Below are 17,265 nucleotides of genomic sequence, written 5' to 3' on the forward strand. Positions count from 1 at the left end.
AGTCACTGCTGGGAGGGGGATCTGAATGAATGGGTAAGAGGGCAGCGGAATCACTGCTGGGAGGGGGATCTGAATTCCCGCATGTAGAGAGCTCAGCTATGAATGTCCTCCCCAGCCGGGCCATGGTCAGTTACCATAGGAGGCAATGTGTCATCATCTCTGAGGATCCCACAACATAAATATACGTAATAAGAACAGAGAAATGGTGCTGCTAAGAAGTGGTCTGATCCCACCTCTGATCCAACGGGAAAAACAAACGGGAATATATATTAATACAACCCTGGTGGAAATAACATCTAAATTCTAACCAAATGTGAAATGTAATGCATTAAGCAGTGTATAAAAAGGACTTCTTATGGCTGAAAGAGCCTTTCTCATCAGAGAATAGGACATTAAAAATAATGACATCAAACGATAAGCGAATCCTTAATTGCAATATAAAAAGTGTCCAAAGTAGATTAGTAAAAAATTGCGAATAATGAAAACATTATTTTGAAATATATAGGACACTATAAAGAAAAAAGTCCATATAGCAATATATAAATCCTTTCTGTGTCTCATACGTTTCCATGTGCAGTGCTTGTGCTAGTATAAAAAAAAATGGCAACTTTCTATCCTCTTCTGTGCAGTAAGTGACTTCTTGTGCTCCCCCTTAAGTATGTGCCCCACCCCTGCAGGGGTAAAGAGCGTATAATCACATGTTCCACCAATACGGAAGTTCCCAGGGATCGATGATCCCCAGCGTCCGGGGATTAGCACCCGGTGGGTCTCTCGTGTTACCCCCGTTGGATCGTGCACCCAGGGGTCTCTCAAGTTACCCCAGTTGGATCGTGCACCCGGTGGGTCTCTCGTGTTACCCCCGTTGGATCAGACCACCTCTTTGCAGCGCCATTTCTGTTCTTTTTACGCACATTACTTGGGATAAGACTTTGTGGGATCCTTTTCGGGAGAGGCTGTAGCTATACATTTATATCTAAGCACGGATTTTTCTTTTATATATCTTTTTACACAACATAAATATACCTAAAAACACAGCAGTCTGTCTATTGGATCCAACAACTGGGGGCGGAGTCCATCCGCAGGCTGTGATTGGATGAGCTGGGGAGAGAACAAATGTTATCTAGACAAGGATGTCCACCACCCCCCCCCCAACAAACATCTGAAAGCCCAATATGAAGGTGATCGTTCTCACTATGAAACACCAACTTCTCATCAACGCGCGAGTCAAAAAATAGAAGCAGAGATTGTTTTTGGGAAATAAATGTATTTACAGTATTAAAATACAAAAAGTACGCCGGGTGTCTGAGAGGAACACAGGAAAGAAACTTTCTTGACCGACAGTCCAGACCAATCCGAGGGATTCAATCTGCAGATTTCATTCTGGATAAAATGCTCAGCGAGGTGGAGAAATGTAATTGGTACATTTGGCGGGGGATGGGAGGAGAGGAACAACCTCATGCAGAGTCTCCATGCAGTTACTTTCTGAATTAGGACCGGATAGGGGAGGCCATACACCCCCTCCTCCAACGGCCGCACACCCTCATCATATATCTGTACATTAGTTCCATGTCATTATACAGCTACAATAATGTGATAGAAGCAGTGCCTGGGACAGGGACCCGCCAAGGGGAGACCGGGACCACCGCGGCCCAAGGGGGGGGGGGGAGATAGGGACCCGCCCCAGCAGAGGAGGGGATAGAGACCCAATGAGGAGGGTGACAGGGACCCAACGGGGGGACAGCGACCCGCCACGGCCCAAGGGCTGGGGGGGGGCAGGGACCCGCCCCAGCCGAGTGAGAGGACAGAGACCTGCCACAGCCCAGTGGGGACAAGGACCCGCCGAAGCAAGAATATCTAGGAGGACGCGTGACTTCTGGAAGGGGCCAGGGCGGATGGTCAATCATTTACAGGGTCTTGCGTGCCGATATGGTAGAGGTGGGTTTACCAGCACAGCCCATTCATCTGTGTAGTACAGCCTTCATACCAGAGAAAGTACAATGCTAAAGCTGAATGGCACTCTGAAAAGCCTTCTACGGGAGCCGCCATTCAGAGGGACTACACAGGAGGTTCGGCGGGTACAATCCCAGGAACAAATGCACAGCACGCACTGAGGTCTCTCAGAACTGAGCGATCGCTGTGGAAGCTGAATAAGACTGTAGTAGTCGGTGATACTACAAGTATAGCAGCTTCCCCTCTGCACACCAACCGCAGGGAGGGGAGGAGAGGCAGTGACACACACAGTCTCCACCTCATCCAATCAGGAATCTCTTGTATTCCCACACAAGACATTCTGTGAATGACTGACTAGTCCAGTGATTTGCAGCATGCACAGCGATCGTTCAGAGAGGACATACATCATTATGGTGGCCCCAGTGCCCAGTCCTCATATGAAGGAAGCTCATGCAGCTACCATACGTTTTTACTTGGGGGTTCCGGCCAGTACCAGACTTCCTGTCTGAGGGTGACAACGCATGCTCATCATACATGTAAGAAGCCGTGTGGTCACCTAGGGCAGGGCTACAAACACCACCCCCCCACCCATACCAGAGAGGGAGATGCTGCTGTAGTTGGGCACAAAGTGAAAGCACAGGAAAGATGGCGGTCACAAAATTTCTGGCAGGATCAACAGGCACTGAAAAGAAAGTTGGTAGTTACGGGTCACTTTGTACTCCTCCTGGGATGGAAATAAAGGCACTACAGGGACCACAGGGGCAGGGAGACCTGGTAAAGAGTGACCCCCTGAGGCTGATCACAGACCTTCAGAAGAGGAGCGGCTATGCAATGAATGGAGAAAAACGAACAAAAATAAAAAAACAAACTCCTAAAATCAGATCTACACAACTCTGCAACTCTCCTCCGCAAATAACCCCTCCCTCCCACCCCGGGCTTACCATCCCCCACCCCCAGAAATGGACTAAAATGGATTTAATTAACACGACCTTAAATCACATCTACTACGGGGTGTTACATGATTCATACAGCGATATACGGTACAATTATACAAAAAGGTGGAACATCTAAAAATACAACCAAATGAAGAGCAAACAAAACCTATTAGAAACTTTTTTTGTTCTTTTTTTTCAATTTTTTTTTCGTTATTTTCTTGCAGGAAAAAAATACTTTTGAAGTATTGAAGTATGCATCGAGTACGGTAAGTGTCCGCGTCTACTGCAAGCAAAGTCCTCAATCACGTCCGTCCCCAAGAAGTGTACAATATGCACACCGGGAAAATATACAATAAAATAAAAAAATAATTCAAGAGGCGAGCGTCCAGGTGTGGGGGAGGGGAGGGGTACTTACTCTTCTGCAGGGTCAGACCAGGAGGACTTTACAAAACAAAAACACTCTGAAGTGGGGGGAGGGGAGGAAAGAGAACCTGATAAGCACAGGATTGTAAAGTCCGCGTCCATCGAAGAATCCACTACAGAACTTTATCAAAACTGCCTCTGAGACGAAGAACCTCTTAAAATGTATCCTGGGAATTCATATACAAAGGGGGGAGGGGCGTATTCTGATTATACACCGGTCACAACGCTGCACTGGGTGACACGTCTCTCCAAAAAGTCTTACTGGTTGTTTTTGGCTTTGGCGTGTGTTAAAATGTGAGATTTCAGATTCGTGGATTGGGCAAATTTCTTGTTGCAGCCGTCAAAGGGACATACATAGGGCCGGTCCCCGGTGTGAATCCGCACGTGCGTGCGCAAATTGAAGTCCAATGAGAATCGCTTTCCACAGCCTTCAAATGTGCACTGCAAGAGAAAGGGGGGCAGGGAGAGTTAGACACCATAATCTATCCGTCAGACAAATGCCGCAACACCCCCCAAACCAAACCAGACAGCGCCGCATATTGGGAGAGAGGGAGGGGCACGACCACGAGAGAGGGAAGGGAAAGAGAAAAGGAGGCGGAGGGCGAGGAGAGCGGAAAAGAGAAAAAGGAGGCGGAGGGCGAGGAGAGCGGAAAAGAGAAAAAGGAGGCGGAGGGCGAGGAGAGCGCAAAAGAGAAAAAGGAGGCGGAGGGCGAGGAGAGCGCAAAAGAGAAAAAGGAGGCGGAGGGCGAGGAGAGCGGAAAAGAGAAAAAGGAGGCGGAGGGCGAGGAGAGCGCAAAAGAGAAAAAGGAGGCGGAGGGCGAGGAGAGCGCAAAAGAGAAAAAGGAGGCGGAGGGCGAGGAGAGCGGAAAAGAGAAAAAGGAGGCGGAGGGCGAGGAGAGCGGAAAAGAGAAAAAGGAGGCGGAGGGCGAGGAGAGCGGAAAAGAGAAAAAGGAGGCGGAGGGCGAGGAGAGCGGAAAAGAGAAAAAGGAGGCGGAGGGCGAGGAGAGCGGAAAAGAGAAAAAGGAGGCGGAGGGCGAGGAGAGCGGAAAAGAGAAAAAGGAGGCGGAGGGCGAGGAGAGCGGAAAAGAGAAAAAGGAGGCGGAGGGCGAGGAGAGCGGAAAAGAGAAAAAGGAGGCGGAGGGCGAGGAGAGCGGAAAAGAGAAAAGGAGGCGGAGGGCGAGGAGAGAGGAAAAGAGAAAAGGAGGCGGAGGGCGAGGAGAGCGGAAAAGAGAAAAGGAGGCGGAGGGCGAGGAGAGCGGAAAAGAGAAAAGGAGGCGGAGGGCGAGGAGAGCGGAAAAGAGAAAAGGAGGCGGAGGGCGAGGAGAGCGGAAAAGAGAAAAGGAGGCAGAGAGAGAGGAAAAGAGAAAAGGAGGCAGAGAGAGAGGAAAAGAGAAAAGGAGGCAGAGAGAGAGGAAAAGAGAAAAGGAGGCAGAGAGAGAGGAAAAGAGAAAAGGAGGCAGAGAGAGAGGAAAAGAGAAAAGGAGGCAGAGAGAGAGGAAAAGAGAAAAGGAGGCAGAGAGAGAGGAAAAGAGAAAAGGAGGCAGAGAGAGAGGAAAAGAGAAAAAGGGAGGGAGAGAGAGAGGAAAAGAGAAAAAGGGAGGGAGAGGAAAAGAGGGAGAGGGAAGGCGGGGGGGTGAGGGAAGGGAATGAGAAAAGGAGGCGGGGGGGAGGGAATAGAAAAAAAAAAAAAAAAAAAAAAAAAGAAGGTGGAGGAGAGGGAAGAGAAAAGGAGACGAGGGGCGGGCAAATAAGGGGAATATAGGAGAGGTTGGATAGCTTAGCATCACTGCTGTTCTTAGAATGACTTGTATTGCTCTTTCATTGGACAATGTGGAGAGCGGGGGAGGTGATATGATCTTCACTTCATCCAATCAAAGAACATCTTGTATTCAAAGAGTTCTATGAATGGCAGCTGTGCCAAGTGACCCCACCCCTGTGATCATTGAGGGGGAGGGACCCTGTAGATGGTGGCCATCATTGTATGGACCCCCCCGACTTCCATATGAAACAGACGCTGAATTATAAAGCACAGAAATCCCACCCCATAAAAGATGGATGGATGGATGGGGTATACAGGATCATTACCTGAAATGGTTTCTCTCCAGTATGAACCAGTTGATGTCGCTTTAGCTTTGAACTTTCCACAAAGGCTTTCCCGCATTCGGCACAGACGTGGACCCGCGGCCCGTGGGTGTGTAGATGTTTCCTCATGGCGGAGTTATCCCTGAACATCTTGGTGCAGCCCTGCAAAAAAACAGACCAACACGCTGCAATCACTGCATTCACAGGACAACCCCCCTCCCCCGCTGCAATCGCAGGACAAACCCCCCACCCCCCTCATCATCATCACTTGAACATGGAGCTCAATGAATGAACGATCAATCAGAGCAGAATGGAAGGAAGTATACAGGTTCTCATATACACCCCAAATCTTCATTCTGTGTCATCACATAGACAAGTAAATAAAAACTGATATATGTGTTGCGCTTGAAAATAAAAAACTAAATCAATGAAAAATGCAGATCTGCCCGTGTCTTCATAGCGGCACCAATAGTGAAACGTGTGAATCTGTAGAAGTTCTCATTCACTCGGCTCCTCCACCAACAGAAGTTTGGATGTATTCATACCAGAGAGTGTTCTCCATTTATTATGGGGGAACAAAGGGGCTGGTCGATCTCATATGATCCCTCCATATGGGGGGGGGGGGAATGGAGATCGATTCTCCTCTGGTCTCACATCGCGGTATTCACCACAATGTATCAGCAAAGAGATCACCACCTGGTGTAAATCCTTACAATTCGGGTTTATTCAAGTGAAGTTGTCATTACATTGAAAGAAAGAAAGAAAGAAAAAAAAAAAAAAAAAAAAGCTCCACCAACCAAAACATCAGGCTCAAGCCAAAACATGAAGACAGGGAAAGATGCCCTTACCCCACTGGTTTCGTCCGTCCAGGGCAGACGTTGTCCTATAGTGACGAAACCTGTGGGGTAAGGGCATTTCCCATCTTCATGTTTGTGTTGAGCCCGATGGTTTTTTCTTTCAATGTAAATGACATCTCACGGAATCAATTGAATAAAACCTAATTTCTTTATCGTACATCATAGGACACAGAGCTTTCAGTAATAACTTAAAAGAGGGGGTCCACCTATAAAAAAATAAATAAAATAAAGTTTAAAAGCCAGCAGCTACAAATACTGCAGCTGCTGACTTAATAAATGAACACTTACCTGTCCCAGGGTCCAGCGATTTCAGCAGCCGAAGCCGCCATCCTCAGTGAAGGAATTAAGAAGCGAACCGTTGCGGCTTCAGTTCTACTGCGCATGCGCGAGTCACGCTGCGTGCCCCAATTGGTCCCCACTAATTCCAAAGCCCTCCTTGCTTAGGATATAGCAACCAAGAACACCAACTTCCTAGTCATAAGGACAAAGGGAATATGTGGTATTGGTTCAAATAGTTTTGTCAGTGTTACAAAAACCGCCAAGTTCAAGTCCCACAGGTTCAAAAGGCGATTTAACCGGCAGATGAATCCACATCACCCCTTGTATAAAACCCCGGACTAAAAGAATGAGTAGCAAGAAATAAGACCGATAAAGCTGAGACTTGGCCTTTAATAGTACTCGGGCCAGCTTCATCTTTACCCTTAATTGAAGAATGGCAACAATTCTGCCTCCGATATACCTCCGAGGGTGTCAACCCTTGGATTCACACCAGGAAACAAACCCTCCGGATTCTAATATCTAGTTCTGGAAGCTGGCTTCCTTCCATTAATTAAGGTGGAGACAACTCACCTGGAAAGCCAACGTTTCTTCAGAATGTGGGCTTCAATAGCCAAGCCGTTAAATTTAGCTTTCGGAAAGTAGGATGGAATATCAGCCCCTGTGAGAGCGGATCTAGCTGTAGTGGAAGGGACCATGATCTTCTGGGCCACGCGGGTGCTACCAGAATTACCGGCTTTCTTTCCAGCTTGATCCTGCAAAGATGTCGTGGCAGCAACTGACTAGGGGGAAATGCATAGATCAGCGAGAACTGATCCCATGGGGTCACCAACGCCATCCGTTCCACATGCGAGTGGATCCCTTGTCCTGGACACAAAGTTGACTAACTTCACATTCAGTCTGGAAGCTAGAAGATCTACATCCGGAGTCCCCCATCTTTGGCAAACAGCCCGCAAAACGTCAGGGTGAAGAGACCATTCCACCGCTAATAACTGTTGGCAACTCAAGTAGGCCGCCTGCCAATTGTCTACTCCCAGAATGAAGACTGCTGATGGGAAGAAAGGAATGTTCCATGCCCAAGTTATAATATGGTTCACATCTCTCTACTCTGAGAGACTCTTGGTGCCCCCTTGGTGATTGATATAGGCCACAGCTGTGGCATCTGTCAGGATCTAATCTGACAGGACAGTCCCTTAACCTGGAAATCCAGGCCTTCAGAGCCAGACGCACTGCCCGAATCTCTAGGATGTTGATGAGCAAGGCTCTTTCGGGTTGACTACTGTCCCTGGACAGTAGTCTTCTCTAGTACCGCTCCCCAGCTTGAAAGGCTGGCATCTGTCGTTACCACTTTCCAGATAACTGGTCTGAAGGATTTTCCTTTGAGCAGATTCTGGGTTAGTAACCAACTGAGGCTTTGGGACACCCTTGGGGACAGCCGCATTGGCAAGTCCATAGCTTGGATCGTTTTGTTCCAAGCAGACAGGATTGCAATAGCCTTGAATGGAACTAGGCATAGGGACTGCTTCAAATTAAGCCACCATCTTTCCTAGCAAACTCAAAAGCGAATGGAGGGATCTCCTTTCGACCTGATCATCCACATCAGCTCTCGTATGAGTTGATTTTTGCAAGAACACCTTTTTTTGGGCTGCGATTATGATCAGGCGCAAACAATACTGCTTTTTTAGTGGTTTTAAAGGAAGATTTCTCTAGATCTAGAATCCAACCCAGACTTTCCATCATACCCGGGGTGCAGTAGCTAGAGCGAAGGGCAAGGATACAAACTGGAAATGCTGCTGTTCTACTTCGATTTGCAGAACCTTTGGTAAACTGGAAATATAGGGACATGCAGATGATGTCGATAGAGCCAGAAGTTCTCTTCTTGTAGGATAGAAACTACTGAGCTGATCAACTCCATGCAAAAGGAGATCTTCAGGAACGGATTTAGATTCTTTAGTTCTAGAATGGGTCTGATATCTCCATTTGGTCTTGGTACCGTAAAAAGGTTTGACCAAAAACCCCAAACCTTGCTCTTCTGTGGGGGGGGGGGGGAATTTGTACGATCACCCCCCTGAGCCAGTAAACGGTCTAATGCTTGAAACAGAGATTGCCTTTTCCATGGATCTTTGGGAACGTTTGTGGAGATGACCCACCTGAACTTTCTTTTACCAGATTTCTGAGTATTTGAGAAGTCTGCCCTCCCCCCCTCCTCTGGTGGGGGGGGGGGGGGGGGGGTGTACCTCTTCATAATGAGGCTTTAGTATTCTGCTTTGCAGCTTTTCGGCCCCATGTCTTCTTCTGTGTCTGGGCCTGACCCTGTGGCTTTCCTCTAGAGTTTGGCGGCAGAGGCAGATGCCCCTGGTGAAGGAGAAAAAGTCAGTTTAAATGAAGGACGTTTATACTTTCTTTTAACTGGCAAAGGAGTACCCTCCCCACTAAAAATCGTTTGGATGCGTTTATCCAAATCATCCCCAAATTGTCAACCCTCACGAAAAGGGAAACTAGTCAGAAGCCTTTTGCAAGGTGCTTCAGCTGACCAATTTTTTTTAACCAAAGGATCCTACGCATGTGTACTAGTGCAAGACTTGTGACCAACACCTTAGACACTGGCGGAAAAACAGGAGGTACTGCTAGGAGGAGGAGGGGGGGGGGGGGGTATATAAAGTGACCTTCCTGTATTGGGTATACTAGTGTCCATCACCTGAAGGTGGCTATATACACATTAAATTATTAGGCTCTGTGTCCCATGATGTACGAAATTGCTATGTGGGTTATACGCCACCTACTGGTGGATAGACACTGGCAGATAGTCAAACCGGAAGTCCCCCTATATAACCCCTCCTACACAGGAAGGATCTCCGTTTTGGTTTCTTTGCCAATGTCTGTTAGGTGGAGTGGTCACCGATGCTATACATGCGCTCTTGGAGCATACTTGGAGGTCTGGACGGTTCTATTAAGAATCATGGACTTAATTCGGATCCATTTGAGAAAGCCATCAGCCAAAATGGATGGTACCTGAGCCTCAGTGGAAGGAGAGAAGATTCCTTGAAGGTTTTCCTGTAATGCAGCCTTATGGCACTGGACCCACTCACTCAGTATGGCCTTCTTTTTATATAGACAGGAAGTGGAGGGGCGGCCATGTGCCATGAGGTCGACAGCTTCAGCAGGGCCTCGAGACTTAGCAGCCTATGGAAACTAGTGAAGTGTGAGTACTTACTATGAGAGAACTGATCAGGATTATATACTTACTGCTTAATCCGAGGGGGAAGTCCATACACCCCGAGCAGTGCACGGTGTTGGGTCTCCAGAATAATGTGCGTTTGGTCTGCAGGAGCAGGTTGCATGACATGCGTGCTAAACTAGTAAAAACTAGTCTGGGGCCTGGGGGTTGGGCAAGGATTTACACCAGGTGGTGATGATCTCTTTGCTGATACATTGTGGTGAATACCGCAATGTGAGACCAGAGGAGAATCGATCTCCATCCCCCCCACGGAGGGAATCACATGAGAGCGATGAGCCCCTTTGTACCCCCCATAATAGATGAGAACACTCTCTGGTAGGAATCCAAACTTCTGGTGGTGGAGGAGCCGAGTGAATGAGAACTTCTACAGATTCACACATTTCATTATTGTGCCGGTATGAAGACACGGGCGGATCTGCATTTTTCATTGATTTCGTTTTATTTCTCAGCACAACACATATATCAGTTTTTGTTTTTTTTATTTACTTGTCTATGTGATGACATCTCATGTCAGTGGTGCTATTTACACGTCTAGTTATTCAACCAGGAGCTCAGGATTTCTCCTTCTTTGTATACAAATCGAACTCCATTTCCATGGAATTCAGCCATCGCTTTCCTGGTTGATCCTGCCACTCTTTCCTCCCTCTATACCATGTGTATCAAACACAGGGGCCGAATCTGGCCGACCAGGCCATTTCATGTGACCCTCACACCTCTCCTGAAGCTATGGTACCCTCATCTCCACCCCCCCCCCCCCGTCTTAGCAGCAGAGAGGATGACAGAACTTCACCAGATCCTGTGCAGCCGCAGCACCCACTCCTCTCAATCTCCCCCGGTCTCAGCATTCAGTAGATTTTGGTGGTCCTCCTCCAGACACTGCACTTTCTGCTTCTCAGCTCAGCTCACCCCCCCCCCCCCATTATCAGCATCAGCACAAGGAAAGACACTGGAGACCTCAACACATTGCAGACCCCAGGATACCCCAGACTCCCCCCTCCACACACACACACAGAGCCCAATACACCACCCAAACACTTACTTTGTGAGGACAGGCGATCGTTCTTGGCGCATCGTCTTCTTTGATTTTTCTAGGCTTCATTCTTCAGGGGAAAAAAAAAAAAAAAAGTGCATTGTATGCGATCTGTGATTGGAATAAACGCCAAGAAATATCTTCACACCAGCAGAAAACCTTCTAGTATATATTATATATACTGGACACTCCCGTCCCCCTTCCTGCCCACACCAAATTCTCACCTTTCAGCGCTCTCACACCTTGAATGACAGTTTATAATTTTCTGCACACAAATAAAGATTTCTTCTGGTGGGATTTGATCACCCCTGGGGGGAGGGGGTTATATATATATATATATATATATATATATATATATATATATATATATATAAAAAAAATAAAATAAGTTTGTTATAAAAGTTTTGTTGTTTTCTCCTTTTGACATAAAAAAAAAAAAAAAAAAAAAATTAAGTATCGGGCACAAAAAACGTACCCAGTATTACTTCAAGGGGTTTTACTGGGGTGATGCCGGCAGCTGCAGGCTCTCTCGTTTTAGCGGCACTTTCCAGTCACTAGCACCGAAGGGGTTAATACCACCCGTGTAGCGGCACGGCTGATGCACTTTGCGTGCCCATCCATTTTAATGGGCAGCGATGTATTCTGCGTTCCTCCACTGCCCCAAAGAGGAGTCTTGAAGAACTTTTCTAACATCCTGCAAGTGCATCGCCCCCTAGTGACAGGAGAGGAGCTTTACAGGCGACGCAAAAATGCCTTTAAAGCACCTCAGTGTGAAAGGGGTCTTATGGTGGAAAATGTTCGTGTGTAATATATATATATATATATATATATATATATATATATATTTTACATACACAGTTGTGCTCATATGAATATAAAATGAAAACAAAATCTTTCCTCACTCATGGTCAGTGATTGGCTGAAGCCCTTTTTTTTTTTTTTTTTTTTTAAATCAATCATCTGTATTTACTCTCTTTATATCACAACAGAAACTCACCAAAATGCCCCTGATCAAAAGTTTACACACCCCAGTTCCTAATACCCTGTGTTTCCCTCTTGGAGTCTTCTGTGGTATTTGTGGACGAGGCTCTTTATCTTCTCAGATGTTCCTCTTGGTAAAAGTCCTCCAGTTCCTGGAAATTCTCGGTCTGTCTTCCATGAACGGCACGTCTGAGATCTCCCAGAGGGGCCCAATGATATCGAGGTCAGGAGACAGATGACCAATCCAGAACCTTCACTTTATTCTGCTGTAGACAATGACGGGAGGACTTGGTCTTGTGTTTTGGGTCAGTCATGTTGGAAGGACCAAGTACCTCCCATGCACAGCTTCCTGGCTGAGGAATGAAATGTTCCTCCAGTATTTGATAACATTCTGCATTTATCTTGTCATCAATTGTGACCAAATCTCCTGTGTCTTTGTAGCTCACACATCCCCAAAACATAAGTGATCCACCGCCGTGTTTCACAGTAGGGATGGTGGACCTTTCATCATAGACCTTGTTGACTCCTCTCCAAATGTAGTGTTTATGGTTGTGGCCAAAAAGCTCAGGTTTGGTCTCATCACTCCAAATGACTTTGTGGCAGAAGGTTGGAGTCTTGTAAGCGGATACTTTGTGACATTTGTGTAGTAATGGCTTCTTCTGGAGACTTGACGATGCAGCCCATCTTTCTTCAAGTGCCTCCTTATTGTGCATCTTGTCCTGTATTTCCTCTGAAGATATTTGTGGGGTGTTCTTTGCATCCCAAACAATTTTTCAGGCAGTTGTGGCTGAAATTTTAGTTGGTCTACCTGACCGTGGTTTGGTTTCACCAGAACCCCTCATTCTCCACTTCTTGATGAGAGTCTGAACACTGCTGATTGGAATTATCAATTCCTTGGATATTTTTTTATATCCATTTCCTGTTTTATACAGTCCAACTACCTTTTCCCGCAGATCCTTCGACAATTCTTTTTCTTTCCCCATGACTCAGAATCTAGAGATGTCAGTGCAGCACTGATGAAAGATGCAAGGGTCTGTCAGGAGTCCAGAAACTCATTGGCCTTTTTATACACACACGGCGCATTCCCAATTGTATAAATCACTTCTACAGTGCTGCAAAGATGCGGGTTGCAAGACTTTTACCGTCCTGCCAGCGCACCGCCCAGTGTGAAAGCACTCGGGGCTCTCACACCAGAGAGACAGGAGAGGCGCTTTACAGGCTCTATTTTTAGAGATGTAGCAACTAAAGCGCGTCGGTGTAAAAGTAGCCCGATAGCCCATTCAAACCCCTTTGTGTCACCTTGTGCACATGTGATCAGGTCCAAATCACCGGGGTATGTAAACTTTTGATCAGGGGCATTTGGGTAGTTTCTGTTGCGATATAAAAAGAGTAAATACAGATGATTGATAATGGCTTCAGCCAATCAATAAGCACGAGTGAGAGGAAAGGTCTTGTGTTATCATTCATATTCTCTGAAAAATGGAAATCATCAATTCTGCCACCAGGGTGTGTAAACTTATGAGTACAAATATACAACACACACACACACCAGTATAAATCTCACAAGTACAAACTCAGCCCAGATACCCGTTGTATCCCCTCCTATGTATCCAGGACTCCGATTGCCCATCTGTGAGCCACCAGGTAGAGGGGAGGAGCCGAGTTGTTGAGTGGTTATGCACCTCCTCCCACACTATGACATCACTGCCAGGTCCGCATTTCACTTCCCTGACCAGCATACCGTGATCTGCACAGCATGAGAGTCAATGGAGAAGAGAGCGAGGATCTTCTTACACCCAGATGTCTAATGTCTATTTAAGAGACCCAGTTACCATTAAATCTTCACATGGTGGACTTTTCTGTGATGAAAAAAAAATTGTAATTGTTTACACACGAGCACAGAAAGTCCCCTCCCCCTCTGATGCAAACGCGATGTAGGCGCCTAGGCACAAACACATGAATTGTGACAGACGTTACACATCACCGCGTGTGCCGCAGGGAGATCGATCGTTCTGCAATGGTGACCCCTTCAAGAGGAAGTAAACCCTGATGAGTTTACTTCCTCTGATTCCCTGCAAAGGCAAAGCATAATGGACTACTATGCATCGCATCGCATCGTAGCCCATTATGTGTCACTTACCTGACACAGGAGCCAGCGAAGTCGCCGCTGTCCCCTGTAGTTCGCCGCATCCATCTTGTTGGTGGGGTCTCGCAGCTCCGCCACTGTCATTCGGCGAAGCCGCGATGACGTCACTCCTGCGCATGCGCACGGGAGCCGACACGCGCGGCAGCTCCACCGCTGAGAATGCCGCGCTCAGTGCTCCTGCGCGCCGCTGTCTACGGCGCATGCGCCGTAGACAGCGGTGCCCGTTTTCGGGCAAATATCTCCTAAACCATATAGGTTTAGGAGATATTGCTTGGACCTACAGGTAAGCCTTAATCTAGGCCTTAATCTAGGCTCACCTGTAGGTCAAAGTGGTTTGTAAGTGTTTACAACCACTTTCACTATGGAAAATACATGTACACCACCGATCTCTCCTCTATGCTATCAGTCCATGTACACGGGAACCCCGATCTCTCCTCTATGTTATCAGTCCATGTACACGGGAACCCCGATCTATCCTCTATGTTATCAGTCCATGTACACGGGAACCCCGATCTCTCCTCTATGTTATCAGTCCATGTACACGGGATCCCCGATCTCTCCTCTATGTTATCCAGTCCATGTACACGGGATCCCCGATCTCTCCTCTATGTTATCAGTCCATGTACACGGGATCCCCGATCTCTCCTCTATGTTATCAGTCCATGTACACGGGATCCCCAATCTCTCCTCTATGTTATCAGTCCATGTACACGGGATCCCCGATCTCTCTCTGTTATCAGTCCATGTACAGAGGATCCCCAATCACTCCTCTATGTTATCAGTCCATGTACACGGGAACCCCGATCTCTCCTCTATGTTATCAGTCCATGTACAGAGGATCCCCGATCTCTCCTCTATGTTATCAGTCCATGTACACGGGAACCCCGATCTCTCCTCTATGTTATCAGTCCATGTACACGGGATCCCCAATCTCTCCTCTATGTTATCAGTCCATGTACACGGGAACCCCGATCTATCCTCTATGTTATCAGTCCATGTACACGGGATCCCCGATCTCTCCTCTATGTTATCAGTCCATGTACACGGGAACCCCGATCTCTCCTCTATGTTATCAGTCCATGTACACGGCATCCCCAATCTCTCCTCTATGCTATCAGTACATGTACACAGGATCGTTTACAGTCATTTCTAGGCAGTTGGTTTAGAGACATTCTTGGGAACGCCAAAAAACGGATTCAGAAGCAAAGTTTAGAGGCATTTCAAGTGCCAAGCGTTGCTAAACGCAGCAACTCGCACTTAGCTGTGTTTTGTTTACAGGCGTTTTGAATTTTTGGCTATTTAGAAAAACAAAAAAACGTTTTTTTCCCTAAATTATTATTATTATTTTTTTAATGCTTTTAAAAAACGCTAACGCAGCAAAATGGACACTTTAAACGTGGGTTACCATCTAAGAAAACGTCAGTGAATCCCTGGCCTGCTTCCACTATAGTTATGTCAGATTTCTTAAAAGAACTATGATGGTTGCAGTACAAAATCCGACCACAAAAGATTAGAACCATAGAATGAACCCATCAACTCGGGGGTCCGATTGTTATATTGGCGCTACCACCATACAGTCTGATGAGATTTCATGTGGGGGGGGGGGGGGGAGGAGAGAGAAACCTCAGATGATGATCTTGTCATAGTGAGGTCCGTGTATCGCACCCCCTCCGGGGTTCACACTCACCAGAGGGACAGATAGGTCTACCACAGGAGCCACCACTTATCTGGATTCCACTAAGAACATTCTACATTTTCTGAAAGCAGAGAGGATGGACACACACCAGTGGCGGGCAAGCCGAACGAGCGTGTAAGAAAATCCACAATCCAAGATGGCGGTCTCCAACAGAAGAGACGTTGAGGCACCTGCTGAGCCAGTGTGTGTGTGTCCACATCCTCTGCTTTCAGAAAACGTAGAATGTTCTTAGTGGAATCCAGATAAGTGGTGACTCCTGTGGTAGATCTATCCGTCCCTCTGGTGAGTGTGAACCCCGGAGGGAGTGCGATACACAGACCTCGGGGTGACAAGATCATCATCTGAGGTTTCTGGGACTTCTCCCCCCCCCGTGTTTTGTACACACATGAAATCTCATCAGACTGTATGGTGGTAGCGCTGATATAACAATCGGACCCCCGAGGAGTTGATCGTGGGTCACAATCGATCAAGTTAAATGGTTCCGGAGAGATTGTAAAAAAAAAACCCTAATGAACATGAAGCCTTATAGACCACACACACATTATGTGTATATATATATATATATATATATATATATATATATATATATATATATATATATATATATATATATATATATATATATATATATATATATATATATATACACACACACACACACACATACATATACACACACACACATACATATACACACACACACACACAGTCCAGCAGAGACAGTTTGTTCTGGAATAATAATAATAAGTTTAACAAGTGTGGACCCTCCAGTGAGGAGGTCAGCGGGACCGGAAACAACAGCTAAAGGGGCGGTCCGAGAAGCGCGTGACTGGAGGGCGTGGTAACAGGTAAGTCGGCACCTTCTGGTATAGTGGCACCATCGGTGACTTTAGGGGAGCTCAGGACGTGGGGTACATGAAGGCAGCAGGCACACACACACATATTTGGTATGAGTTGCACCACAATACATCATCTTGCAGCCAATCTTCTATGGGGGGGGGGGGGGGTGAATGGCGGCACTTACCTGGCAAACTCGGCCAGCTGCTTTGGATCAGAGAGGTCAATGCCCGGAATTCCTCCGGGGGGCAGTTTCTTCCCGGTCATGTATTCGGAATAATCGGGAGGGGAGTTCTCTCCGATGATCTGCTCCTCCACCACCGTCTCATGGTCAATGTCCTTCTTATCATCTGCAAGAGAAGGAACGTTTCATCACAATTCATGAGACGATCACCACCCGCCCAGCAGTCTCCTATAGATGGCGCCACTCCTGACCTCTACTTACACTGCCCCCAATCTAATAAAAAAATGTGTATGTATGTATATATATATATATGTATATTATATATATATATATATATATATATATATATATATATATATATATATATTCCCACCATTATAACTCTGAGGATGATATAGGAGAGCAGCATACGGGGGGGGGGGGGGGGGCATCAACAATGGGACACTGGGGGGCAGGGGGACGCTGGGTCGAGAGGAAGCAATGGGACACGGGACAATGGGGGGGGGGTGGTAGAACACTCGGGGGGGGCGGAACCAGCAATGGGACACGGGGGGGTGGTATCAACAATGGAACACTGGGGGGGGGGCGGCATCAGCATTGCGACATGGGGGGGGGGGGGGGGGGGTGGCA

The 17,265-nt window shown here is 47.0% G+C and overlaps 1 protein-coding gene across 1 annotated transcript; it reads right to left on the reverse strand.

The window, feature by feature from the left end:
- Positions 1-1,244: 1,244 nt before the first annotated feature.
- Positions 1,245-16,801, reverse strand: LOC143955109 (transcriptional repressor protein YY1-like; the record flags this gene model as incomplete). Its single annotated transcript, XM_077465228.1, is given in 4 exon segments — positions 1,245-3,749; positions 5,394-5,552; positions 10,801-10,861; positions 16,639-16,801. Coding segments are annotated over 4 exon segments (566 nt in total), but the record flags the coding sequence as incomplete, so codon positions are not given.
- Between the last annotated feature and the right edge of the window lie 464 nt (positions 16,802-17,265).

The sequence above is a fragment of the Lithobates pipiens genome, unplaced genomic scaffold, assembly GCF_037356315.1.
Source record: "Lithobates pipiens isolate NorthernLeopardFrog02 unplaced genomic scaffold, aLitPip1_a1.2 Scaffold_313, whole genome shotgun sequence".
NCBI classification, from domain to species: domain Eukaryota; kingdom Metazoa; phylum Chordata; class Amphibia; order Anura; family Ranidae; genus Lithobates; species Lithobates pipiens.